This window comes from Hakea prostrata, chromosome 7 (assembly GCF_041222555.1).
Source record: "Hakea prostrata isolate BN-2017 chromosome 7, UWA_Hpros_2, whole genome shotgun sequence".
Taxonomy (NCBI): Eukaryota; Viridiplantae; Streptophyta; class Magnoliopsida; order Proteales; family Proteaceae; genus Hakea; species Hakea prostrata.
The window spans coordinates 12,906,167-12,933,549 of NC_142606.1; the positions used below are offsets into that span (position 1 = coordinate 12,906,167).

The following is a 27,383-nucleotide window of genomic DNA, read 5'->3' on the forward strand; positions in this document are numbered from 1 at the left end:
GACGAAAAAGACCCTCAACTTTATTTTATTGACTGTGATGTCCATTCGAATTTCAAACCGCAATTGTTAAACCAGATTTTGTACCGAGTCAATTTGGTTCGCTTTCCTTTCCAACGGCAGCAAGTTAAGGTAGCACGCTTCGCTGCCGGATCAAGAACTCCATCCGACATGTGTGAAATGGTCAACCCTCAAATTGGAAAAACAACTAGGTCAACGATCGAAGTGTTGGGTGTGTATAATTATGACACGTGGAGGGTCTTGAAGATCAGCGGTATCTAATGCTCTTGAGTACATGACACCGTTCAACGGCGGTACATGGTTAAAGAGTAAGGAAAAGAGAAATAAAGGAGGGAACCATAGCCAAAAGCGTGAGATAAGACTAGGAGTGCCCGCTGAGGAGTGTGTACAGGAAACCTTGATTTCCTTCAATGGCTACCCAAGGCCAGGTCATCACTTGCAAAGGTACTCTGTAACTCTGTCTTTCTCCATCGCTACTGTGTTCATCTGATCCATTGATCATTATATTTTGGTTTTCTGATTATTCACTTTCTTTGTTTCGTTTCGACTTCTCTGTTTAACGCAACGCTAATGTGGTAAAAGCTACGGTTGCATGGGAACCCAATAAGCCGTTGGTGATAGAAGATGTGCAAGTGGCTCCGCCACAGGCCGGTGAAGTTCGAATCAAGATACTTTCAACTGCTCTCTGTCATACGGATGCTTATACTTTGAGTGGGAAGGTACTGCCCTTTATTTTTCTTGCATTATTTGCATGATAGAGTGAAGTGCTCTTGAGCTTTAATTTGGTAGAGTGAAGTCCTACTTAAGCCTTAATACGGTAAAGCCTTGTGCATATTTATATGATTCTCTATTTAAGAAAATCCTTTTCGAACTCAGAATTCTTTGGCTGAGATTTTGTTAGGATAAGATCTTTACCATGTTGAAGTTGAATGCATGAATGTGTAGTTGTAATTGTCAAAATGAAGTAATGCTGGTTTCTGAGAAGCCCATTTGATGTGGGACAAGTGAAGAAACCCAAGTCACCTCTGACATGAACCCAAGCCAATTTTTTTTTTGGGTAGAAGAATGCAAGCCAATTACTCAATGGTTTTTACGTTCAAGTTAGTTTCCAATATTTATTTTAGCGAAAACATGAACAAACTTCAGTGTGGGAAATGAATAGAATTCGAGTGTCTCCCATAACTTGCTGGTTGTTTAGCTATTTGCACTTGATGAGAAACAGTTCACTTGGAAAAGGATATTCATTTAGCTTTTTTAGTGTCTTTTCTTCAATTGAGTTTTTCTTCTCTCCTGCTTTTGATAATTTTCTATCATAATTTGCTTCATATTCTCTTTTGCGTTGCTTCACATGTTGGTTACTGCTCTAGCACCTCAACATTTATCTGATCCCAGTTTTTTCTTACAATTTTTTGACATTTTTTTCCTAGTTTTTATCATATGCATTCTGGATGTTGCTGGTCTGCTGTGCAGGATCCTGAAGGGCTCTTCCCCTGTATTCTTGGACATGAGGCTGCAGGGTATGATTTTTTTCACTTGCTAGTGAGATTTATAATTTTGATTTATTCTATTATGGGTGGTAACTGTGATTGAAATTTACCACAGAATTGTAGAGAGTGTTGGGGAAGGTGTAACTGAAGTTCAACCAGGGGACCATGTGATACCTTGTTACGCTGCAGAATGCAGGGAATGCAAGCTTTGCAAATCTGGGAAGACAAATCTGTGTAGCAAGGTGAGGGAAGCTACAGGAGTTGGAGTTATGATGAATGATCGGAAGAGTCGATTCTCTATAAATGGGAAAACCATCTACCATTTCATGGGAACCTCGACATTTAGTCAGTACACTGTTGTACATGATGTTAGTGTTGCAAAGATTAATCCTATAGCTCCTCTGGAAAAGGTGTGCTTACTTGGTTGTGGTGTTACTACTGGTGAGCTTGCTTCTATGTTTTGCCATGTCAAGAATTTGCTAATGTTATGTGGAGTTTCTATTTCATTTTTTAGTGTCCTTGCTGTTATCATGTCTCTATTCTAATGAAGATTCTCAATGGTATCTGGTCCTTTTTTATTCCAGAAAATTAAGCTTGTTTTCATTAGCTTTTTGAATATTCTTGTGGTGTGTTGTCTAAATGTGGGATTACTTTGGGTTTAGTATCTGTATTCTACATTTTCCCTCTTGGAAATTGTTAAAAGTGTAACGGGCATAGGGGAAATGAGAAAGGGAGGATCCCATTGGTATTTGTGTGTGCTAATTCCAGATGGTGATTCCAGCGCATTTTTAAATGTTGGCTAGTTTCCTAGTTCAGGTGGAACTCTTCCACTATGCTTCTATTGCTGATAAGATATTTGGATTGTTTTTCATCTAATGAGAAGCTCTCCCTGTTTCTCATATTCTCTCTTCTTCTTTCTTCAGTTCTGTGTCTGTTTTCAAATTTACAGAAATCCATAATGAAATGGTGATCGAAGTTGTTCTGACATTTTTTTCTAAAGACCAACTTTAGATTTTATTTATAGAGTGTTCAGTGTCATGCCTGGACCAATGATAGAAGGTTTAGGCCTCAAGGGAAAATGACAGGATTTGAGTTTTGGAGTGGACAATTTGTAGAAAAAGATTCCAAAGTTAGGAGAATATTGCAGGACCATGATCTCAGCTCTTTGAGATAAGTTGATTTAGGACATAAAAGTTGTTAGCAGAGCCCTGTTTTTTTTGATGGTTTATAAATATGTAACCCCCCCCCCCTTCTTCTTCCCCTTTTTCTCCATAGTCCACACCACCACATACAATTTAGGAATAGAACTGGATTTGTTTGTGAAATTGAGATTCTTGTCTGTTCTCAACTCTTCTCTTTTCTTCCCATATGATTCACTCCCTCCTTTTGTCTCTTTTGAATTGATAGCTCACCTGGCCATCACATTGGGCCTCCTCCTACCCATTACTCATTGGGCCAACTAGATCCATCAGATTTGACTATTCCTGCATCAGACTGTCTTCAAACTCTTCCAGCACTGGTTAATGGCCCTTTTCTTGCGTGGAATTTCTTGATAGTTGTTGAGTGCATTTCAGCTTTCTAATGAAGACGTGATTTATGTTGGAAATTGTTCGGGGCTTGAGATTCTGAAGGCTTCTGGTTGGTGCTTCATCTGAATGGCTTTGATGTGATCCTTTTTATTGTGGGATTAATTTGAGGGAAAATGCTGTTCATTATTTACTCTAATATTAGCTTTTTCTTTTTAAGATTTGTGTTTTTATTGTTTTTTTCTTACAGCTTAATGCCAACCGTCTGTCTTTGCAATTTAATGTAACATTGAATCTTCACGAGTTGAATTTCAAGTTAATGTTGGGTTACTGTTCAGTACTTTTGAGAGAGGTATGATGTTAGCCACTAGAAATTAACATCCTCCTGTACTTCTGACATAAAATTGATTACTTTTTTTGGGTTCAGCGGCTTAATCACTTTTAATAATTTTTCCTTTCACTCATATTCTTTAGCCTGTTCTAGGAGTATAATACCAGACTTGCACCTATAGGTTCCAAGTCTTTGGCCTTAAAATTATGATTAAATAATGGAATCGTTGGTCTCATATGACAAAGGTTGAGCAACCATATTAAGTATTGTAGAGTTTGAAAAATTGTGATCGGATTATTTAATCTCATGTTAAAATCCCTGCTTTTAATATCTGTAGTTCTCCTTGAGATGTAATAACTGGTTCTTTTCCTGTTGATTTTCTATCCCATATTCATCTATTAGAGTGATTTAATTTTTGTTAAAGGGACTTATGCAGCTAGGCCAGGTGGCCAACAGCTTTTGTCCGGTGTTGCCTGGTTCCTTGTGCATAGAAATTGTAAAATTGCTAGGGTGTCCATACTATGGGATGTATGTTTTGGAATGGTGTGTTCTTGCCTTGGTGGCCATTCTTTTCTGTTGCAACAATATCTTAATTTGTTAGAAAAATTAGTATCTGAATTGACACACTGACAGGATCTTCATGCTTCCATGAAGTAAATTACTAGTGCCCAATGGAAATTGGATCAACTGTCTGACTGGTGTATTCAATCTGATTTTAAGTGAAAGGGTATGTAATTAAAATTGTAAAGTTGCCCAGGTTTCCATATATTATTGCATAATGTATGTTGCTGCTTTTTTTGACCTGGAAAGGTTGAAGGTTTGACTCCTCATCATGTTGTTTTTGTGTAGGTGTGTGGGGATGTCACCTGTCTCTCTGTGTGTGTGTATGTGTGTGTGTGTGTGTGTGTGCATGTGTGTTTGTCTGTGTGTGAGATTTAAGAGAGGTTTTTATCTCTCTGTTTGTTTGTGAATATGTTGTTCAAGTATTATAAATGGAGAGTGGAGACATGAATTTAATGTAGTTTCCCCCTTGATTAAGATAAAGAATAAAGTGATTAGTTATTATAGGTATAGTTTGGTATTTTCCTCTACGATTTTGTTACTTTCCTGGTGATTGAGTTTGTTTTTCCTTGTACATCTTAATCCTTCTAAATGTATTTTTGCCAATTTTAACTCCTGTAGTTTTTTTTTCTTCCAGGTCTTGGAGCAGCTTGGAACGCTGCAAAAGTAGAAGCAGGTTCTATAGTTGCTATTTTTGGACTTGGGACGGTTGGCCTTGCAGTAAGTTGTTTAGACTTAGGCTCCATAGAAACAACTCATTTTTGTAAAACACTAAATAACTCAGAGCTTCATCATAATTCTCTGTTGATCTGAATTTTTTTTTTTAATCTTTTATACCTTTAGGTTGCAGAGGGTGCAAAAACAGCTGGCGCTTCTCGCATAATAGGCATAGATATTAACAGCAAAAAATATGAAACAGGTACATCTTCAATCCCTGTTACTTATTGATAGTTTGTTCGTCATTCCTCAAAGGAACTGGCATAGTAGTGCCAAAATCTGTGTTTCAATGATAGAATATTAGTTTTTTCTTGTTCATGTGACTTTATAAGTTCTGCAGTCATACAACTGTGGCAAGGATTATTTACATCAGGGTTTGAGGAGCAGTTATGATTGGTTACTCTAGGTGCTTTGATCCAAGATTCTAGAACCTGGCAATGACTGGACCACATAAACTGCTCGAGACTTGTTAGTGGTTCTGTTTGCCCCTAGACATGCATGTTCATGCATTCTGCAAACCAGACTGAGCCAGTATAGTGAAAAATAATTTACCTGTTTAGCTACTTAATCAGACCTGGAACTCTCTTATTTTTATCTTTGTCTTTAACTTATTTGTTTCTTTCTTTCCTGAGTCGATGGAAAATGACATGAAGTGGAAATTGTTAGCTGACATCTAAATATGAAATTACAAGGTATCCAAGATCAAGGCCCAGCCATGGATTTGTCCGATGATTGTATGTATAGTGCTTGTATGCCATCTTTTCCGGAAAAAAAGGAGCATGTTTAAACTAGTGGTCAGGCATGCCTCATTTTTTTTTAGAGGGGAGCACCCTACTACCCTTGCTTCCAGCTAGGTATAGTATTGATCAATGTGACAATGCGATCCTTTCTGCTGAAATGGAAGCCACACTCACTGCCAAGCTTTGCAGCATTAAATTTTCACCGAATCAGTCCCATTCATTGGCTTCCACTTTCTAGTTGTGTTTGTTGGTGATAACTTTGGCGAGCATAAGAATTAGCCTTGTGTTAGTAGGTTCTGATGATTTGGAAGATAATGCTTTTTGTTTCTGTGAACTGTAAATAACAGAAGTGCTGTTCAAAGAGTTGTTTAACCTCTAGCAATACAACAGTATTCTCCAGACATGGGAATGTCTAGTATCTTTTCTCTACTCAAAGTTTGCATGACTGCCAATTGTAGATCATTGGTTTTACTTACCTAGGCCATCTCAAACATACCTACTACTGTAGCCCTTATATTTTGTTTCTACTAATTGCCACTTCCAATTGCTAGTGTACTATCTTCTAGAGTGTAGCTTTATTCTGTGGACATTTTTATAAGATTTTTGTCTTTCATTGAAAATGCCCATGAGCCCCAATTTCAAGTGGAATCAGTTCAATGATTCCAAATTTGTTTGTGATGTCAAATTTGCATATTCTCTTATCACATTCAGCAATGTGTTTTGCAGCTAAGAATTTTGGAGTTACAGAATTTATCAATCCGAAGGACCATGACAAACCAATACAGCAGGTCATTGTTGAGCATACTGATGGTGGTGTTGACTACAGCTTTGAGTGTATAGGAAATGTCTCTGTGATGAGGGCTGCTTTGGAATGCTGTCATAAGGTGGGTGATTATCACTTGCTAAGGTTGTACAAACTGTGTATGGGCATTCATAATGTCATGAGGTTTGGGACATGGCTGATTTGATTGGGAACTTGCAGGGTTGGGGAACATCAGTTGTAGTTGGTGTTGCAGGAGCAGGTCAGGAAATCTCCACCCGCCCATTTCAGCTTGTCACAGGACGTGTTTGGAAAGGAACAGCTTTTGGTGGTTTCAAGAGTCGTACTCAAGTTCCTTGGCTTGTTGAGAAGTACTTGAAGAAGGTAATGCTACTCAATGAGAATCATGAGATCCCCTGATATTTTGTTAAGCTGCTTTAGCTGGTAAAGAAGTGCCAAGAAATGAGCTAAGCTACTTGTATAGTTTTCCAGTCATCATCCTGTAGGAGTACTGCAGAAACATAGTTTTAAAAACTGAGCAGAATGTTGAATTGTTCATGCTTCACCTTCAAGTTCTTTTCTTGTTTAACCATTTGTTCTTGCTAAAGGCAGGTTTGACCATGCAACTGGGAACCATTTTTGTGGGCAGACCTGCCAGTTTGATCTTTTGCTTCCTTCCAGTTTTTTGTACTATTAACAGGACATTATGGTTGATCAGTAATCTCTCAAACCAGGTTCTTGTATATGTGGGAACCACGCTGGATTTGGCAGATTACCTAATGGTGTTTGAATTATGGGTTGCAGATCTGGTGAATTCTTCCATATTTATCATTCTGTCATATTTGTAGGAAGTCAAGGTTGATGAGTACATCACGCACACAATGACTCTTATGGATATGAACAAGGCCTTTGATCTACTGCACGAAGGGGATTGCCTCCGTTGTGTGCTTTCAATGTTTCCATGAGGTGATCCATTTTCTACTGTTGTATGCTGGGGTGTTTTGCTTTGTGTTGCAACCTTTTCAATCCTTGGACCATCATAGTTCAAAGTTGTGAGGGGATCATGCAGAGATTTTAAACATGAATTGATATTTTATTGTTGAACCAATTCCATATATGTTTCTCCTAGCTTGAAAGATTGTGAAATGTGGAATGTAACTAGATGCTGCATTTTGGAATCTTACATTGTATTAGCATTTAGTACAAATCCTGTCTTCCTTTCTCCAAAATAGAATCTTCTGCCATCAACCTCTTCCATCACCACCTTGGTTCGCATCTTCTGTGTCTCTTCTTGTGATGGATGTCCATAACGCCCAATATACTGTGTTATATATTGGATCCAGTAACAAAATCTCCCTCCCCCACTCTCTGTAGCAAGAATAATACAGGATATGCATTGTCATATACGGATCTTGTAATTTTCCTTTTGTTTCGAGGCCAATAAGGTCGCTCATTCCCTAGCCAAAGGCCCTATCACTAGAGTTAGTGATGATTTGGCCACTTTCCATTGTGTGGTTGAAAGAATCTTTGTCTCAATACACTTTTTTCCTCTTGATGAATAGTGCAGTTTTCTATAAAAATAAAAATTGTTGCTAGTCTCAAGAGTCATGGGGTGAGATTTTTTTTCTTTCAAATATTTATGATAATAGGTGATTTTACATACTAAGGATTGGGCTATCACATACTAGGCGGGGCTATGTACTTGGCCCCGAGAAGAACACTGTAGGATTTACCTAAAAGCACTTGGCATTCCATCTGTGCATGGTTGAAGAATGACTAACGGCCTGTTTGGTTACATGAATCCAAAGATTTCAAATCTGTTGATTCATAAATGGGAGATTTATACTTGTTTGATTGTGTAAATCTTTTTTACACTAAAAACGTAAATTCGTAGATTTATGGGTATAAGGATAAATCTAGAAATTTCATCTCTACAATAAAAGTATTAAACATTTAAATCATAATTTCATAAATATTTTTTAGGATAAATCTAGATTTCATCCTATAGATTCAGGTTAATCAAACAATTAATTTTATGAACCATGACTCCATAGATTTGAAATCTCTAAAATTTTGAAATCCTCAGACTCAAGTAATCAAACATGCTCTTAACACATTTGTGGCTGTGATAAATAATGGTTAGAAGAATGGCTTTCCATTAGTTTCATCCACTACAAAGGACATATCATATGATTTTCTTCTCCCATCAACTAAACCTTCAAAAGGCACAACATTAGATGTTTGTATCAAAAATCTAAAATCATACGGTATAGTTTTTCTTTTTTTAAATACATAAATGTGAACAGAAATCAAATAATACATTTGAAAATATCAACAAATTTTTTTGGTAAATTTTTGAACGAAGCATTTCCCAACTTCTTTTTTATTTTTGCCTCTTTTGGGAGTGAGTGAAGGATTAAAAAGTAATAGTGGCTCTTGAAATTGAAGTCTCGAGTCTTGATGTGGATAAACAACCGTTGCCACTGGCCGTTTCCCGCCGAACCTTCAAACAGTTTATGTTGATTATTTTCTGTTAAATGCTGAAATGGAAATTCTTAGCGGCAACAGAAAACCAACGGACGATGCAGTCTGCAAGTCCTCAAGTTTCCAGCGGGAGAAACTTGAACAACTATGTGCTTCATGTGTTGGACAAGTGCAACCAACTCAATCATCTCAAGCAGCTCCAGGCCTTCCTTGTATGCCTTGGCCATGGCCAGACTCCCTTCTATGCTTTCAAACTCGTTCGCTTCTGCGCTCTTACAATTGCCGACATCGACTATGCTCGTTTCATCTTCGATCACCTCCATTCTCCTAATGTCTACCTTTATACAGCCATGATTACGGCCTACGTGACCAAGCCTGATCACAGGTCGGCCCTGCTTCTCTACCGGACTATGATCCGTCGTGGTCGTTCTACGCCTAATCATTTCATCTATCCCCAGGTCTTGAAATCTGCTTCGGAGATCTCTGAAACATTTGGGACTAAATCAATACATTCCCAGATTTTGCGATTGGGTTTTGGTGAATACCCGATTGTGCAAACTTCTCTGCTTGATTCTTATTCAAGGTTGAGCTCAGACCTTACGACGGCGCGGCTGTTGTTCGATGAAATGCGTGACAAAAACGTAGTGTCATGGACGGCTATGATTTCAGGGTATGCACGGGTTGGACAGATGGAACACGCCATCTTGCTTTTTGAAGATATGCCTGAGAGAGATGTTCCATCTTGGAATGCTATCATAGCTGGGTGCACTCAGAATGGTCTGTTTTCGGAGGCCATCTCGCTCTTAAGAAGAATGGTAGTTCTTGCAGGTTGGGACGAGAGGCCAAATCAGGTTACTGTTGTATGCGCACTGTCGGCTTGTGGTCATTTGGGCATGCTTCAGCTAGGTAAATGGATCCATGGATACATCTATAGGAACGGCCTTGGCCCTAATTCGTTTGTCTCAAATGGTCTTGTGGATATGTATGGAAAATGTGGGAGCTTAACGGAAGCAAGAAGAGTTTTTGATGAGACATCAGATAAAAGCTTGACTTCTTGGAATTCAATGATCAATTCCCTTGCACTCCACGGGCAAAGTGAAAGTGCAGTCGCTGTGTTTGAGGAGATGATTGAATGTGGAGCTGTTCCAGACAGTATCTCCTTTGTTGGTTTGTTGAATGCTTGTACTCATGGTGGATTGGTGGAGCGAGGTTGTAATTATTTCATTTCAATGACCCATGATTATGGAATTGAGCCTCAAATTGAGCATTATGGATGCGTGATTGATCTTCTTGGTCGAGCCGGTCGCTTCGAAGAAGCCATGGAAGTTATCAGAAGGATGAATATTGAACCTGATGAAGTGGTCTGGGGTTCTTTGCTCAATGGTTGTAAGATCCATGGTCGTATGGATTTGGCTGAATTTGCAATTCAAAGACTGCTCAACACTGATCCACATAATGAAGGTTCTGTAACAATGTCCAACATTTATGGTGAGTCAGGGAACTGGGAAGAGATGAGGAAGGTGAGGAAGATGTTGCAACAAAAGGGAGTAACAAAAACACCAGGATGCAGCTGGATTGAGATTGACAACCAAGTTCATCAGTTTTACTCTGCTGATAAGATGCATCCTGGAACAGAGGAAATATATACGATTTTGGAAAGCTTGGCTAATTTGTATTAGTTTGGATTACAGGGATAGTTCTCACCATCACTAGGTTTCCCAGCCAAAGTATTTGTTCTGACTTCCACATGATCAACTCCTATAATAGTGGAAATTTTCCTTTTCCCTCTGTTGTGTGTGCAAGTTTTTTATTACCTTGAAGAATTGTGAAGATCTGAGAGGAAGTTAATTGACAAGAGCCAAGTTTATCAATTGGTTTGCTTCAGTTATTTCCCTCTGACAGTTAATTGAGTTGGGATATGCTTTAAATTGATTCCATACAGAGATAATTTTGAAGTAAGTCTTTCTAATGAATTCGGACCAGCTCTAGTTGTTGATTCTCTATGAACTAGAAAAGACTTCACTGCATATCTCGTACATACAGCTTAACTCAGAAGAAGAGAGGGAGGACGAACTGCATCACTTCAAGGATCAACCATCTCACATGAAAAGAAAAAAATATGGGAAGTTACCCTCCCCCCACACACAAAAACAACCCCAAACCTTAGTAAAGATTTTGGCTTTCTCTTGAAACCAGATAATTTATGAGAACTCACCCAAATCCATTCATCTTACAGTATTTCCAGCATACCCTCATCAAAAACAAAGTGAGAATTGACCAAACTGAAAAACTAAAAAACCTAAATGCCATGAAAATCATACATCTGGAGACGACCTGTTGTTGGTTGGCCCGACCTTTGTCATCTTTATCCCATGCTTTGTAGATACATCGTCATCTTCATCGTGGTACACATAAGCGAAGCCACCATGCCGGGTCAGATCCATTCCGGCCATCTCATCCTCTGAAGAAATCCTCAACAGCTTCATTCGATGGAGTGCATAAAACAGAGGACCCATTGTAGCAGAAACCCACCCAACGATCACCAGAATCTGAATAATATGAGCAGCCAAGAGCTTCCCACCACCACCCATGAATAACCCATAAGGCCTCCCTTCTGCATATACCTCATACACATAAGTTTTCCTTGCAAACAGAGCCGTAAATATAATTCCCCAAGCACCACACCCTCCATGAAGCTGAGCAGCTTCAAGTGGATCATCATACTTGAACTTCTCTGCAAGTTTATTCAAACCAATCAAAACCCAAGCAGCCACAAATCCACAGATGATCGCTGCCCATGGTTCCACCACAGAACAACCGGCGGTGATCGCTGCAAAACCACCCAAAAGTCCATTACAGACATCCAATACATTCCAGTGACCAGAAAGTAATCTTTTTCCGAACAAAGTAGTAAGCGCAGCTGTACAGCCTGCCAAGGTAGTCGTAACAGCTGTTCTTCCCACGGCACTCCATTGACCGTAATAGCTTCCGGTGTTGTAAGGTTTTAGGATTTGCAGAAACGATCCGGGGTTGAACCCGTACCAACCGAACCAAAGCATGAAAGTACCCAAAACGACCAAAGAAGCACTGTGACCACGCAAAGCAACGGATCGACCGGTGTGGTCGAACCGTCCAATACGTGGTCCTTCGATGAGTGCTCCCCATAGACCAGCAACTCCTCCGACCAAATGAACGACGCCGGAGCCGGCGAAATCGATGACTCCAGAACCGAACAAGAGGTTACCGGCGTTGAAAGCACTTCCCCAACCACTGGAAGACCAGAACCAGTGGGAGACGACAGGGTAGACGAAGCCGGTCAAGAAGGAGGAGTAGATGAGGTAAGCAACGAATTGGGTTCGTTCAGCAATTGAACCACTGGTAATCCCTGCAGCAGCAATGGCGAAGGCCCATTGATACATGAAGTTGCTGTAGTCACTCCCTTCCTTGGGGAACGAATTCATGCCAAAGAAGTGACGACCGATGAAACCATTGGAGGGTTCACCGAAAGCGAAAGCATAACCAAAGAGATAGTAGAAGAGACCACCAGCAGCAGCATCGAGGACATTAGTGAGCATAATGTTCATGGTGTTCTTGGCACGGACGGAACCTGCACAAAGCATAGCGAAGCCGAGTTGCATGGCGAAGACTAGGTAGGAGGAGAAGAGAAGGTAAGTGTTGTCAATGGCATAAGTTGCATCTGTAAATTTGTTCTGGGTTTCACTGAATAGGTTGCAGATGTAGTCAGCTGCGGCAGTTGAGTTTGTTACTCCGGCGAAGAATTGGGAAAGCTCGGTGACCGAGCAGGTTAGGTCTGCCGCCATCTTCAGGTTATGTGAACAGAATCACAGAGAGGACTCAGAGAAGATACAGTGAGAGAGAAGATCTGAATCTTCCGATTTCTCTTTACCTTCCGTACCCTGGGATCCTGGGGGTTGCAATCTTATATAGCGAGACTACAAGTGTCAGGGCCAGATTAAATTGCGGTGTTTTTAATAGTCGAGATAAAAATTTCAATCAAGATTTCGATTTCAATCAATGGCAGTATTAAAGTTAAAGCGGTTTGAGTGATAGAAAATTGATTGGATCAAGATTTTGATCTCGATCATTCATTTATCAAAAGTGTGTTTAAAGTGTGAAAACACACTTTTGATAAATGATAGTCGATCTCGACGAATCCGGTGAAAAACACTTTTTGAAAAGGAAAAAAAATTCTCTACCAGTGGGACTCACTGATTTTTGTGGTTAGGAAGCCATGGAGGAGCACATAGTGCTCCCCCGCAGGAATTTCCCTGATGATCCGGATTCGATCTCGACTGTTTCACAGGACAGTTAATGTGCAGCACTAAAGTCGAACTCCTGACTGATAATCACTTTCTCTTCTCTCCTGATCGTTGACTTATCTTGGTTTTGGCAGCTTGTGGCTGAGAGCATTGAAGAATGAAGACTAACCAGCCTCGGTAATCTCAAAATAATTTTGGTACTAATTAATTAGTAATTAATTAGTAAAATTTATATTTGAAAAAAAAAACCCATTTTCTTCTACGATTGTTTTTTTTTCTTCTCTTTCTTCACCTCTTGAGAAAATATTTTCATGCACACTCTCTTTCCACAATCTCTTTCCTTTTCTTTCTTCAACTCAGCTATTATATTATTATATTAACATTTTCAATCTCTTTCATTCTTTTTCTTTTATTTAGCCAGTGTGAATGATCTTGCTTGCTTTAAGTGTGAAAAATAGAATCACAGTAGATTACTCTGAGGTGAAGAAAAGAGAAGAATAATTTAGAATTTAGGAGAAATTTTAGGAATTTACTAAAGATAGTTTCTAATATGAATCATATTTGTAATCGTTGAATAATTAATTGTCACATATCACAATTCTAATGGTTAATTGTAGAGAATTGCTAAGTTGTAAATTGAAGAGGATGTGAATCTAATAATGTTCTACAAGGGAACCAAGGGGCACAAGACAACCAAGAACAACAGTAAACAAAAGGGCCACCAACAACCCAAAAAAAAAGGCCAAGGAAAGAAGACAAACAATGAGGAGGAGCAAGAGACAACGAGGAATAGTCGCGGCGGCCGGAAAACCCAACACCAAGACAAGAGAGGGACCAAACCAAGCTAGGAACCTTGCATTGAGCCACCAAACATGAGGGAAACGCGGCAACGATGCCTGATTCACCGACTTCGACCGACGGGGCCGCGTGGTCGGACGGCTCAACCGGGGCCCGAGGTGTTTTTTTCCTCATCATTTCACTGTTTACAATAATGAATCTAGTATTTATCTCATTTGGTAAAAAAAAACAAATCTTATATTAAAAGGTCAAATTAAAAACAAATGGTTGTTAATTATTATCTTAACCTATTTTTATACTCACTAAAACCAAAAAACCTGTGCTTATCAAGAATAAATAAACGAAACCAGATTTATGATCTCACGAAGTACATTGTTGGTTTTAAACAGAATACCCTTTTATGGTGCAGAGTTGACCAATGACCCAACATGGTTGTAATCCAATTTGCTATCTAATTTTATAAAAATCTGAATTACTTATCCATAACCAAGATTAGCATAATGGTGACGATAGCAAGGTTGTTAACTTAATATTTCTGAACAGATGACCTAGTTTTTTATATAAACAACTCTGTAAGTGGGTAGGAGACACTATCGGCTTACATAATCTAATTGACATTATGCCCATTCCTAAAGTATAACACATACACCTAATTAACAATTTCCACATTGAAGTTTTCAAAGTGTTCCTTTGAACTTCCAAAGGCCTTCTTCTTCTTCTTCTTTTATCTATAAATTATGAGCATCAACTACTAAATCCATATAGAAATATTCTTTGGGTTAAAGAAAAGCCTATAGGTCTTCGAAGTACATATTAATTTTATGCTCCTTTCTGGAAACAAATAAAATATACAATATGCTTAGGTTATTTTACTTTTTCTTTAGGTTACTGATCTTGAATGGAAGATTCAATATGATTTACTATCTGATGAGGATAAAATAATATCGAATCGGGTTCAACCATGTTTGGATCATGAACTCTAGTTTCGGATGGCTCAACCATGATCAGGTCTAGAAATCCAGTCGGGGTCGGTCTAGAGTATATACCAAATAGTTATGTAGGGGAGAATGAATGTTGGGGTTGTAGAAATAAACGTGATCCCGAAAGATGTGGGTAACTACGATTGACATGAGGTGGGCGATCGTGTTGATTAAGGTAATTGTCCTTATCATCGAAAAGTGGGGTAAAAACCCTAGGATCTAATGGCTACCAAGGGAAGATACGGATGAATCCAACGGTCGGGAAGGAAAGATAAACCCTATATAAATCATAGGTTCATGCACAATTGAGGTATCAGAATCGTTTTCCTCCATTATCACATTCAATCTAAACTTTGCATCTAGTCAAAGCTCTGTGGTGTTCAACTTTCTAATTTAACCTTCAAAGGTGGCTGCCCAACCATACGATCGGCCCACATCTAACTCTGTGTTGCAGTCCAACTCCAAGAGATTTGAAAGTTAAATGGATTTTGGGCATCACTATCTAATAGATCATTTTCAACAAAAGTAAAGAACAACGAGAAATGATGAGCTAGGAGAAATTCACCAAAGATAAGAATGGAACAAATTTTGAAACTCTCCTAACAAGATGATGAGTCTCAAGTTTAGTTTGGTAAAATTAAAATAAAACAGAACAAAAATAAAGACAACTGCTAAATCAAACTCAATTATGTAACTCATTGTGTATTTATATGCATCTCAGTCACTTTATGTCATTGTTATCATAGTCACTTGCTTATAGTCTATTAATTATAAAATGCTTTACTTGCCGTATAGCAAAACCTTATTTGAGTTGTTTTTTATTGGTTGAAAACTTTAATTTAGTTAAGACAAATTTTACTTATTCAAATCACAACTTATTATTTTTATAACACAAATAGTTGTCATTCTTGTGTAATCAACATTTGGTTAAGATTAAGGAGTTGACATGTTAATGAATCATTTTATGAAAAGAAAAAAAGGACATGCAAAGGAATCTAGAATTAGCTGGATTGAAAAATCCACAGAAGAAGTTTTGATGTTTTTTTGGAACAGAAGAAAATTCTAATGTTTCATTGGAGGGGAGAGAATACTGATGACAACAATAATTCATCAAAATTTGAATCATGTTGACAAGGATGGCAGTTGACCCGTAATGTTGTTGGGCAAGTGCAAGTTGAAACGATGTTTGATTATTCAAGAATCGTTATGATCAATTCAGTTGATTTGTATTCAGAAATATCAACTATAAACAAAAATATAAATTTGAAGACCGGTTCTAGAATTCTTGAGACACCAAACATATGGTATCCAATCGAAGTTTCTACCCAGCTCTCGGATGGGGCTCAATATGTTAGTAGGGACCCCCAAGAGCGACATCGCCCTATAGCAATCATCATTGATATAGAAGGTCATCTTTAGAACCTAATCCTAGGAGACATTACCTTGTCTTTTAATTTAATATTTATTTCATATTAATATAAAGTCTCCTTTTTTTGCAACCAAAAAAAGACTTTTAAATCATGCCGACCCACGGATGGCGGTTGACCCGTAATGTTGTTGGCCGCATCTAACATCTAGCGGACCATGTTTGATACCGAGAGAGGAGGCTCGATCGGATCCGAAGTAATTGATTGATATCACAATATTCAACTATCAAACAATTAATAAAATAAATAATAACCCTAAGAGAAGGAAGTATCAACTAAAAACAAGTACATGAACTAGATACTTGAAGAACCGAGTCTAGCCAAAATGTCCGTTGAGAATCCATGAGGCAACGTTTTGAAGTCAGCTGATTATTAAATACTTCTACCTAAAAAGATTTTCAATTATATATAAGCCAACTTGTTGTGAATACATAGGAAATATTGATTTTAGTTTTGTCAATCTAAATTTGGGTAGGCAAAGTTGTTGAGCAACAAAAATTAATTCAGATTCCTCCAACGGATGTCAACAAAAGTACGTAATGAGGCGGCCAAACAGATCCCATTTTTCTCATCTGGGTAACGACAGCATAGCTAAAGCCAGAAGTGCATGAGATATGAAATGTCCAAAAGCAATAAAAGCTGAATGGAATTGACGCCAACAGCATAAGCCAAGTGGATGAAAACTTCATCAGAACCTGAAGAAATTCAAAATAATGACAAAAACCAGACCAGACGAAGCAGCTGCTGATGTATTACCATTACTCCCAATGCATTTTTCAAAAGGGTTTTTTCACAAGTTGCACGGGGGGTTTAAACTCTGGTGGAGCTTCAGTACTTCGCAACTAATGCACAGCACTGAACTGCATATGGTAAGAATGGAATGGATGGTGAAGGGAGAAATCTAGATCACCCATATAACCATACTTGTAAGAAAAAAAAATGCAAAAGATCGTGGCCAGCATTTAATGCACATCATTGAAGTTGAACCCTTCTGAGCTGTACACTTCAATACCCTAAATTATAGATTATACGCTCTCAAAATTACAAATGGCACACTCTGAATATTCCATCTAAAATCTAAACATTTCAAATCTATATAGTCACGATTCATAAAATTAACTGTTTAGTCAGCTTAAATCTTTGGAATGAAATCTGTAAATCATTGGAGGGATCTTTCCTAATGGCATGTGTATAAGGAGCAGCGGGTTTGAGATAATTTCCAGTGAATTCCAACATGGGCTAATGGTCCTGGGAAGGGGTTGGGATGGGTTTCGGTGACGGCAATGAGCAGTTTTCGACGAGGTAGAAGAGCATTTAAGAGTGCAACCCAAAATTTAAGTCGCACTAAAGCATACAATTTGTAAAAAAAATATTTTTCAAAATTAGTAGGGTAAATATCACTTACCTCTCTTCTTAATTGAAGAATATCGCTTATCCCCACTCTTACGTAACAAATGTATCAAAAAACCCTTCCGAAATTAACATTTCAATTAAATTCAACTTTCACCATTAAATAGTTTTCTAAAACTCCCCGACTAAAAACATGTTTTAATTTAAATCTTAAATTACTCTCAATTGAAACCCAAATCACCTTCAATTAATTTTATTATTAAAATTTTAAAATCCCAAAATACCCCTATATAAATTAATTTAAACACTGTTTTTTAAATAAAAATAAATAAACAACAACTCCAACCTTTGTTCTTCCTCAAGCGTGTCTTTGTCTGCAACTATTTTGTTGGCAAGTAATTTGTAAGCATGAATGAAAAAGAAATATTATCAGATCTTTGTTTCATTACGGATTAAATTAAGATAACTGAAGTACGCTAAGAGAGGTTAGAACCTGATAGCTTACGACTGCATTGTGTTCATCTAGCTTTCTTTAGAACCATCAAGAAAGGATTGAATCCTGGTTTGTAAGTACCTACAACATGTGTAAAACGAAGTTGACTTTCCTAATAAGATTTGATTTTTTTCTTTCTTTTTCATCTCATCTAAGTTAAATCTGTCACTGTAACTCTCATCCATCTCTCGCACCAACCAGAATTAATTTCTAGCAAAGAGAAAATATCTCACCTTCGAAATTCTCCAAATTCCTCACTCTTGTCTTTCTTCACTATCTCTTTCTCTTTACCTATCAAGATTCACTTAGTGGAAATTCTTTCGTTAATGTTATCTTCCCATGGAAAAACATCATCTGCTGCTGTGCACATATATAACAAATGATTGGATGAGAAAACAAAGTAAATACAAGACTATTAAGAATTTTTAAAATTTAAAATTAAATTTTAATCTCAGCTAATCATTTGGTGAAAAAAAATGCACCACAGTAGAGAGAAGAATTTTTTTCCATATTCCCAAAACTAACTCATTGACTTAGCTATTTTTTTATAGTCTCCCATTTAACCCATTTTAATCTTCCTTCCAATCTGTCGTAGTAAATAATTACAAACCAAGTGTGTTCAACTCATCTGCTCCAAATTCCAATCCATCTTGTTATTTGCAACTTGGAACATTAATTCGGATGGGGAGGTGTTTTTACTTTTGCATTAGAAAGGGGGGGGGGGGGCCCCCCTTCCCTTCCCCAAGGGCATTTTAAATCCAACAAACCCCCCCCCTTTCCTTTTTTTTTCCCTGGAAAAAAAATAATATATTTTTTTATTGGGCGGCGGGCCACCCCCACAATTGTGCCATGGCTGAACAGATGATTTGGAGTTGCAATGGTTGTTGTTCTGTTGTGCATTTGATCTATTTGACAAACAAGAAAATTGTGCAAGGGTGACCATTGCTAAATTATTTTACAAGGGGTAGAACAGTATATTTGTTCTAATCAAGCTGTTTTGCCTCTCAAACTACCAATATCAAAGATTCCGTTTCTTGAAGAATGAAGGATGAAGAAAATGAGGAGTCAAGATTTTTTTTCAAAAATAAAGAAGTTTAAGTTAAATAATATTGGGCTATTTTGGGATTTTAATCATAGATGTAACTGAAGGTGACTTGGGTATTGGGTTTTAATAGAGGGTAATTTAGGATTTAAACTAAAACATGTTTTTAATCAAAGGTAGTTTGAGTTTTTAGAAAACCATGTTATGGTAAAATTTGAATTTCACTAAAAATATTAAAGAAATTGATGCATTTGACACATTTGTCTAGTAAAATGGAAAGTAAGTGATATTATCCAACTAAGAAAAAGTAACTAAGAGGTGAGATAAATGATACTTACCCAAATTAGTTATAATAATATCAACACTACTATTATAGATTTAACATTGTTTTATAACCCTTCATCTGTACTATGCAATCAATATAACAGTTTAGTCCTTGTCAGCTCTTTGGTTCAATTTTGAACCTTGTGTACTTTTGCTGTTATGTTTGTACCTTATTTAGTTCTTTGAATGAAGTGCTATTTACCCAAAAAAAAAATGAAATCACCACTAAGGTACAAGATCGATACGTATCGCCCAATATGAACGATATTGATAACAGTGAACATGGCCAACTCATAGAACAACATTAGGGCTTGTTTGGTTACAAGTCTGGAGATTTCAAATATCTAAAGATTTCAAATCTATGGAATCATAATTTATAAAATTAACCGTTTGGCTAACCGAATATGTGCAATGAAATCTGTGGATTCACCTGTGATTTTTGTGTATGCACAAATGCTTAGTGTTTTATAGTAGGGATGAAATCTTTGGATTTCACCCCATACCCATAAATCTATAAATTCACATTTTTAGTGTAAAAATATAAATCTCTAGATTTCATGAATCTAGAGATTTTTACAACCAATCGCGTATAAATCTCGCATTCATGAATCCAGATATTTCAAATTTCTAGATTCATGTAACCAAACAGGCCCTTGGACAATCACTACGACATCATTATTTTTGTGTTATTCAGATTTTCTTTTATTTTCTTGATTATAGAAAGTAATTAGTGGCCAAGGTGTCTGCAACTCTGTTGCAGTCCAGTCCCTTGGAACTGAAAAGGAAAGAAGAAAAAAATTGGAAAAAGATTCTAAGATAGCCTTTTCATAACATCACAAGCGGTCTCGGTAGGACGAGCTGCCTGAATCTAGCTGCAGGTACTGAAAGCCTCAGGAGAGAGCATGCATCAGTGTTCAAGCTTAAACTCTAATGTTCATATAACAGAACTTTTAACATCTATTCTCTTGCCAAGTCGAGTATGACATGATAAGATCTTGGATTTTAAAAAACACTAGGTAACCATTACTGCTAAGGCCACCATATCCTATACAAACTACAAACTACAAACTAAATTGTCAACATGATATGGGTAAACCTGTCCCCTCGGCATCCAAAACAACCAAGGTTGGCTGCTCACCTGATTCCCAAGCTAGTAACAGAATAGCCGGTGAGTTTGCTAGACATGTGGAAGAGGACTCCAAGGGCTTCCAATATCGTAATAAAGCATGCCTGGCTCTACAGGGGTAGGCTGGAGAGGCACAAAATCCAGCTCGGATGTGACAGACTCTTTTGTGATCCTTGGATCAGGGTCATAGCCAGGAGAACCAATCCAACCATCCAAATGGAATTCTGATGCAGCTGGATTTCGGATATCAGTATACTGGGGATCCGCAGCATTAGAAGGTAGACTTTCATTCTGGTACATACTTTGGACGGGCAGCAGGTCAGGTGTTGGTGGTAGACCTCCAATTTGGGAAGCGTCTGCAGTGGGACATTGAGCAACCTGGGTTGAACCATCCATCCAATCTGAGTTGAAGTCTGATGCACCGTGATTCTCCGCAACTGGAGTTGAATTCTCATGTTGGTACACATTTTGGTCCCCAGCTGACTGACCAGGATTTTCTGCAACCGGAGTTGAATTCTCATGTTGGTACACATTTTGGGCCCCAGCTGACTGAGGAATGGGCTGACTATATACATGGGGTTGAGAAGTAGGATATGACTGAAAATCTGAGAAGCTGCTCACGGTATTTGGCTGTGATGAATTTTCACATGAACCAGTCGGATCACTCCCAGCAAGAATGTCCTGCCAACTCATGTTGATCACCTCATTTGGCATTATCAATGGATCATGGTTCCTCGGTGAATGTGATTTGTAAGGATTTCTGCTATTAGATGAACCATATCTGTGTTGGTTCATTGAGAATGGCATAGACCCTGCCCTTTTAAACCGCTGTGTAGTCAATTGAGGTCCCAAAGCACCAACAGCCTCATTTTTCTCTCTTCTAATGGGGTTTTTTGTACCATGCGTCAGCAATGATCTGTTTAAACTCTGGTGGCATCTTCTGTTAAGAGGCAGTACTGGTTGCTGATTACTTCTGTGGCCAATTATACTAGGCAGACCAAAACTAGTTGCCGAGGAGCAAGGACGGAGAGGAGGTATGCAGACTGAATGTGTCACAGAATCACTGCTGGGTTCTTGCAATGGATTGAATAGAAGACTTTGGTTAGGCAAGGGTGGCATCATTGGAAGAGCATTACTGGGAAGCTTCTGGCCTGGAGTTGGTACTAGTACACCTTGCTTAAAATATTTCCTCTGAATCTTCCATTTGTCCTCTTTATCGGTGGAATGACAATGGTCGCCACTAAGAATACCAGTTCCCCAGTACTTGCATGGTGCATGCAAATCACAGACGTAACAGTAGCACTGCATTTCTAAGGGTATAAAAAATCAGAAACAGGAAGCAATATCATTTTTGAGAGCCACAGTATGACTCAAGCAATGAAACACCAGTAAGGTGTAGAGTAAAGGTAGCCTTGTTGTCTTAATGAGTGAAAGATCATACCAGGTCGCAGCACTTCACATGCGGAGTCGAACTGAAGGGGAATTTAGCACACAGGTGTCGTGAGTGAGGGTAGTCTCTGCATGCTTGCTGCAAAAAGAAAAAACCAAAAGAATAATTTGAGATGTAGGTTGACACAACTAGACAAGAGAGATTACATGACCATTCAAATAGTAATAGCTGCAACAATTTTAGAAGTCATAACAAGGCCAAACCCTTTATTTAAGGTAAAAGAGGGATATGACTGCTCACATAAAAATGCTTAAAACAGTAAAGGTGATGCTAACTATGTTGCAACTCTCAATATATTCCATAACTGTGCTACACATGGTTTTCAGGCAACGGTTTGAACCAAGGTGTCGATGGGGTGCTAAGGTGACAGTGCCCATCGGATGCATTGATGAATACCTATAACATAGCAATGATAATTTTACATAATAATGTTGATATGCAACACATAACTCATATCAATGCAAATCATTATACAATTATGCCAGTATTTTTCTTCTTCTTCTTTTTTTTTAAAAAAAGGGGCCATACCCAGTACACATGGCTCCCACGTTTAGCAGAGTCTAGAGAGGCTCATATTTTACACAGCCCTACCAAACTGTTTACTGGACTTGAACCCATGAAGAAAAGCATTCAGCAAGTAAGCACTTGACCAATGCGTCAAGCATGACCTTCAATATAATTATGGTACTCATGGCCTAAATATGAGAAACCAAAGAAACAAAGCATAGGATAAAATATAAGCATGGTCATCCTCAAAAAAAAAAAAGCATAAACATAAATGTGACGTGTCAACAGCGCTTGTCACCTAGGACCTAAGAAAGAGCCTAGAGTCCTAGGTGACACCTTCATAACTATGGTGCTAGAATAGCTAGCCACCAACATCACAAAGAACAAAATTTTTGATGGAGAATGTATTCTTCAAAGCCAGAAGGCCCAGAACTTGAATTCCCGGTGAAGAAGAAAATATTAAATGTTTCCAAATGCATGTCAGTATAGTTAATTATTTAATTAACAAAAAATCAATAGAAGTACATGATTACAAGAAAATAAGATGGATTAAAAGCTGAAGTGAGTAAGCAAGAAAAGCACCCAAAGAAGTCACCCTTGGAATTAGAACTTCTAAGGATGTGAATGTGGCCATACAAAATTATACAGGTTATGAAGTATGGGTATCCGGTAGCTGTGACATCTGAAACATGACTAAGACATCTGGAGGCTGCGTTTTTAGCATTGCCATGAAATGACAGACATAATCAGATTCAGTTTCTAGGAGAGGTGAAAATACTAGTTTCAAATTTTCAAGCTCAGTTGCATTGGAGTCATTGGCTCCTTGATGCCAAACCCACCATAAAGTATCATTGTTGTGAAAATTATTTAAATTGGATGAAGGAGCAAAATAGTATTTCTCTAACTTTCTCAAGTTCCAAAGAACAAGCACTAGTCTTAAATCATCAATTGACAAGAGAAAAGCTGCAGTTCTGAAGAAAACTCTAGGCTACAGCTCCCTGCTACAAGTGGTGTTTGATATGGTGGCTTTTAATGAAATACATACTTGTGCTCAGAGAAGCAAGTAACACGCAAAAGATTCTTCCAAAACTTTCTAGAGCTCCAAGCTCAGGCCCCAAAGTAATGCAGACCAAGGCTCTCAATGCAACTTAGAAGCAAGAACCACAATGACAATTAATTTCAACAGTATACAGATAGAAATCAATATTTAGAGAGGAAAGAATTAGAAGAACCCAAAGAAAAACAAAATTTGAAAAGACTCAGATTCTGGTTGACTACCGTTTTCATATAGAACAACAAGATAGAAATTCACAGATGATCAGATAGCCTGCAAACATTTGACCTCCGCAGACCCTGCCAAAAACTGGATTGGGTTGATCAGATGGTCAGATTCTGAGTTCTGGTTAATTCCTACTCAGTTAAGGAAAACCAAAAGATAGTTGCTCGATCAGAATGGGAGAAAACTTATGTCCAGCAGCTGGCCAAAGAGTGTTCCAGAATAGAGGAATAGTTTACTCAAGTTTCAGCACTTCTTCTGTGTAAATCAAGAGATACTTAAGAATCCAAGTGGGAGCAAGATAACTCAGATAACTCAGCTATAATAGAATTCAACTCTGTACTATGCAGAGTCAATGGTACGAATACAAAAATGATTTAATACAAATATTGATCAGCAAACTAACAGAAAACAATTGCTTACCGACAAATGTAATGTTAAAACATTAAACCAAAACAGCAAATGTATAAAAGAACTGACCAGAAAACTGAAAATTAAAACCAGAAGTTGACAAGATAGGAAGGATGATATGACTCTGAAATCAACACCAGTCAACCAACTAATCACACCGTAAAGTCTAGACTAAACAATAAGAGAAAATTACTCTGGATCATCATAGAATCATAAGACAAGGATGCAAATATTATTCAACAAAACATGGGGCAGGCAAGAGCCTCACAACAATAACAACTTCTTAGCATCTTTCCAACTAAATAGGGTTCACTGGATGCTGGGACTTAGATCGTCATTTTTCAGATTTTGAAAAGTAGTGAGAGAAACCTTTCTTGAGAGAGACATTCATGTCTGTCCATGTCTGATCATTTTCATCAATGGAGAGGGAGCTGTGGGAAATATCAGCATCCAGACATACATGCAGACAGAACCATCATATAAACAGGTTCAATTTCCTAATCTGGTACAGATGAATAAGTGTGTTATTTCCTATAAGTAGGATTGACTAGAAACACCACTTTAACATGAGAAGATATCTCCTCAGTCAACTTCATGGGAGAATGATAACTGCTTGTAAGCAATTATACCTCTCTATCAAGTACCAGGGCCAGACAGAGGCACAATCATGCTGCTTGATCATAGAATTGTCATTAAGAATCTATTGAACCTCTTGAGCATATTAACGGTCAAGTCTCCTCAAGAAGCTAATTCTAACACTGTTCTGTTTGAAGAATTACTGCAATAATCACTTACATCAGAACCTCAATGTTATTTCTTCTTCCTCTTCTTCTTCTTCTTTTCTTTCTTTCCTTCTTCAAAACAGAAGGAAATTAATGTGGGCAACATCAGGAAAGGGTGACAATGTTATGAACCTCATCACAACACACTAACTCAAGAAGGAAGCCACCAAAGCCCCTTTCTGGAAGATCCAATTGACAACATGAAACATGAATACCTCACCAAGTCTGGAGTCTACACCAAACCTACTCTAGAAAAACTCTCATACCCAAAAAAGAAAATGTGAATCAAATTGAAACCATTTTTACACTAAATAAGTCATACGAACTGTCAAACGTCTCTAAAATAGGAGAATCCAGGCTGCGTGACAAATGAACAAGAGTAACAGATACCAGAAGTCAAAATCCCTTGCAATTTAAAATAAAGAAAAGTCTGAAAGCAAAAGAACTGCAAGTAAGGGGAGGGGAATTATTGAAGCATCGTAATTCCCTATGCAATAGTAGCTTCTATGACTATGCTGGTGCAAGCTGCTTTACCAGTATAGGAGTTGCCTAATCTACTAATTGAATGACTGCCTCCATTAAAAGGCGCTTTTGGAAAATTAACACCAGATATATTAAAAGCCACAGTTAGCAAAAGAGAGAGATGCATAAAGCTGCAAGTCTTTCTCTTTTCCCATCGCAAAGAATTGACTTGTTCCGTCCCTACATTGGTGAGATAAAATACACTGCAACGCAAGAATGAAGCAACCATGAGTTACAAATAACTGAAACCTCAGGATTTAAGGTCGCATGCTTATCTACCCAACTTAAGATGATCCAAAAGATAATGTTTTCCTCCGACGTTACTAAAGAATAATGAAATGAAGGGGCAAGAAGAGAATGTTAATCCAAAACACCTGGCTTAAAATTATCATTTTAGTATGATAAACGCTATTTAGCATAAGTATCGAATTAAAAAAATAAGAGCAATGAAACTTTCCTCTTTTCATTTCCTCTTCCACCCCCATTCCACGCGCAACACAAGAAGGGGAAACAAAAAATAGAAGAAAAAAAGAAGAAGCATTTTTCCACTGCACCTGAAACTAGATTTGATAGGAAAAACCCATTTAAAAGACAGTGAACAAGAGTCACAAGACAACAGCTTAAGACATCAAATTTTCGAAGAGGTCTAAATCAGGTTACAAACTGAATTGAAGTACGCGGCGACCAACTAAAATAAAGAAACTAACGCCATACCTGTCCCTTCTCACCAACAATAAGCAAATCATCCGATCCATCCGCCGAGTCATTTACAGCAGCGACTGAGTTATTAGGGTCGCTCTCCAAAATAGTGCAATCATCGTCCAAATCATCCTCGTAGACCGGTTTCGATCTTTCCGAAGACTTGGAAATCTCGTTCTCGCCTACAAACACCACATCGTCAGAATCTCCTGTTTCATCGCCAAGCAATTCGGAAATCCAATCGAGATTATCGTCACTGCCTTCGTTCCAAGTGCCGCCGTCGTCAGAGCTAATTTCTAGAATTTCAGGATTAGGATCCATAATAACTTTACGGAAGAAAACGTCGGCGAAACACTAGGTTTGCTTTCATTGGCACCGTTTAGGGTTCGAGATCAACCCTTTTCCAGTAAACAATATGAGATTACAGAGATTGAATATTTTTTCCAAAAAGCCACTTGTTTTTGGGCTTCTTGTGCTTTCTGACAGCAAATCTGTTCTCAACATCAATATGAGGGCTTTGATTTGATTCAGATGACACAGGTACTGACCCTGAAACTGATACTTGCAAAGGATATAATGATACCAGGTGAATGAAGTCCAGAACCTCCCAAAGAGGTTGCATTTCAGGGAAGGGAGGTTCAAGGCTCAAGCAAACACAGCTAAGAACAAGAAATACAGGAGTCAAAAGAATCTTAACAACAGATTGCTGCCTTGCGGCGCCTCGCCTTTACCAATCCTTTAAAAATCCTCAATCAATTTTAAGGAGAAAAATGGAAGAAACAAAAGAAAACAAAACAAAACAAATGGAACGGCCCTGCCTGGCTCGTCTCTGAGACTGGGAAGCTGGGAGCTGGGAATGCCTGCCAAGCTTTATGAATGCGCTGATGTTGGTTGGGCTGGGCCTGGGCTCTTGGTGGATTCTTTCCAATTATGGTCGAATCCTCACTAAGGAGGCCCACGAAAACTTAACCTTTATAGTAGCTTTAGGTTCTTATCGTGATGCGTGTTCGATATGAGATCAGAAACTTTGTCCAATGAGATTCCAGGACCTTTGATAAATGATCATCAAATAACATTTATCAAAATTTTCCCATTCATATTATTGAAAATGAAAGGTAGACATTATCACATGCCACCAGCCTCAGAAAAAAATCTCATGCCTTTACCGAAAATTTTAAAAAATTCTATCCTTGTGGAGTCCAGCCTCCCAGGTGGAGAATAAAGATGATGCAAACCATAAAGTAAATTCAGATGAGAGGTGCATGGTATTTTGGTGATATTACAAAGAACCA

The 27,383-nt window shown here is 38.1% G+C and overlaps 4 protein-coding genes across 4 annotated transcripts; 2 read left to right on the top strand and 2 right to left on the bottom strand.

Annotated features, from left to right (window-relative positions):
- Positions 1-366: 366 nt before the first annotated feature.
- LOC149009886 (alcohol dehydrogenase class-3) lies at positions 367-7,858 on the top strand. Its single transcript, XM_089161721.1, has 9 exons — positions 367-462; positions 601-737; positions 1,489-1,535; positions 1,621-1,946; positions 4,561-4,643; positions 4,767-4,842; positions 6,107-6,264; positions 6,363-6,524; positions 6,989-7,858. The coding sequence occupies exons 1-9, from the start codon at positions 429-431 to the stop codon at positions 7,103-7,105; spliced, it is 1,140 nt and encodes a 379-aa protein (XP_089017847.1). The 5' UTR covers positions 367-428; the 3' UTR covers positions 7,106-7,858.
- Positions 7,859-8,187: 329 nt separating this feature from the next.
- On the top strand, positions 8,188-10,609 carry LOC149009887 (Pentatricopeptide repeat (PPR) superfamily protein). Its single transcript, XM_089161718.1, has one exon. The coding sequence runs from the start codon at positions 8,678-8,680 to the stop codon at positions 10,301-10,303; it is 1,626 nt and encodes a 541-aa protein (XP_089017844.1). The 5' UTR covers positions 8,188-8,677; the 3' UTR covers positions 10,304-10,609.
- A 96-nt stretch (positions 10,610-10,705) lies between these two features.
- LOC149009888 (ammonium transporter 1 member 1-like) lies at positions 10,706-12,561 on the bottom strand. The gene has a single exon (XM_089161720.1). The coding sequence runs from the start codon at positions 12,443-12,445 to the stop codon at positions 10,940-10,942; it is 1,506 nt and encodes a 501-aa protein (XP_089017846.1). The 5' UTR covers positions 12,446-12,561; the 3' UTR covers positions 10,706-10,939.
- Positions 12,562-20,257: 7,696 nt separating this feature from the next.
- On the bottom strand, positions 20,258-26,859 carry LOC149009889 (uncharacterized). The gene is made up of 3 exons (XM_089163058.1): positions 26,107-26,859; positions 21,886-21,972; positions 20,258-21,746 (listed from the first exon to the last, which is right to left on the bottom strand). Exons 1-3 carry the CDS (start codon positions 26,410-26,412, stop codon positions 20,496-20,498), a joined length of 1,644 nt encoding a protein of 547 aa, XP_089019184.1. The 5' UTR covers positions 26,413-26,859; the 3' UTR covers positions 20,258-20,495.
- Positions 26,860-27,383: the final 524 nt, after the last annotated feature.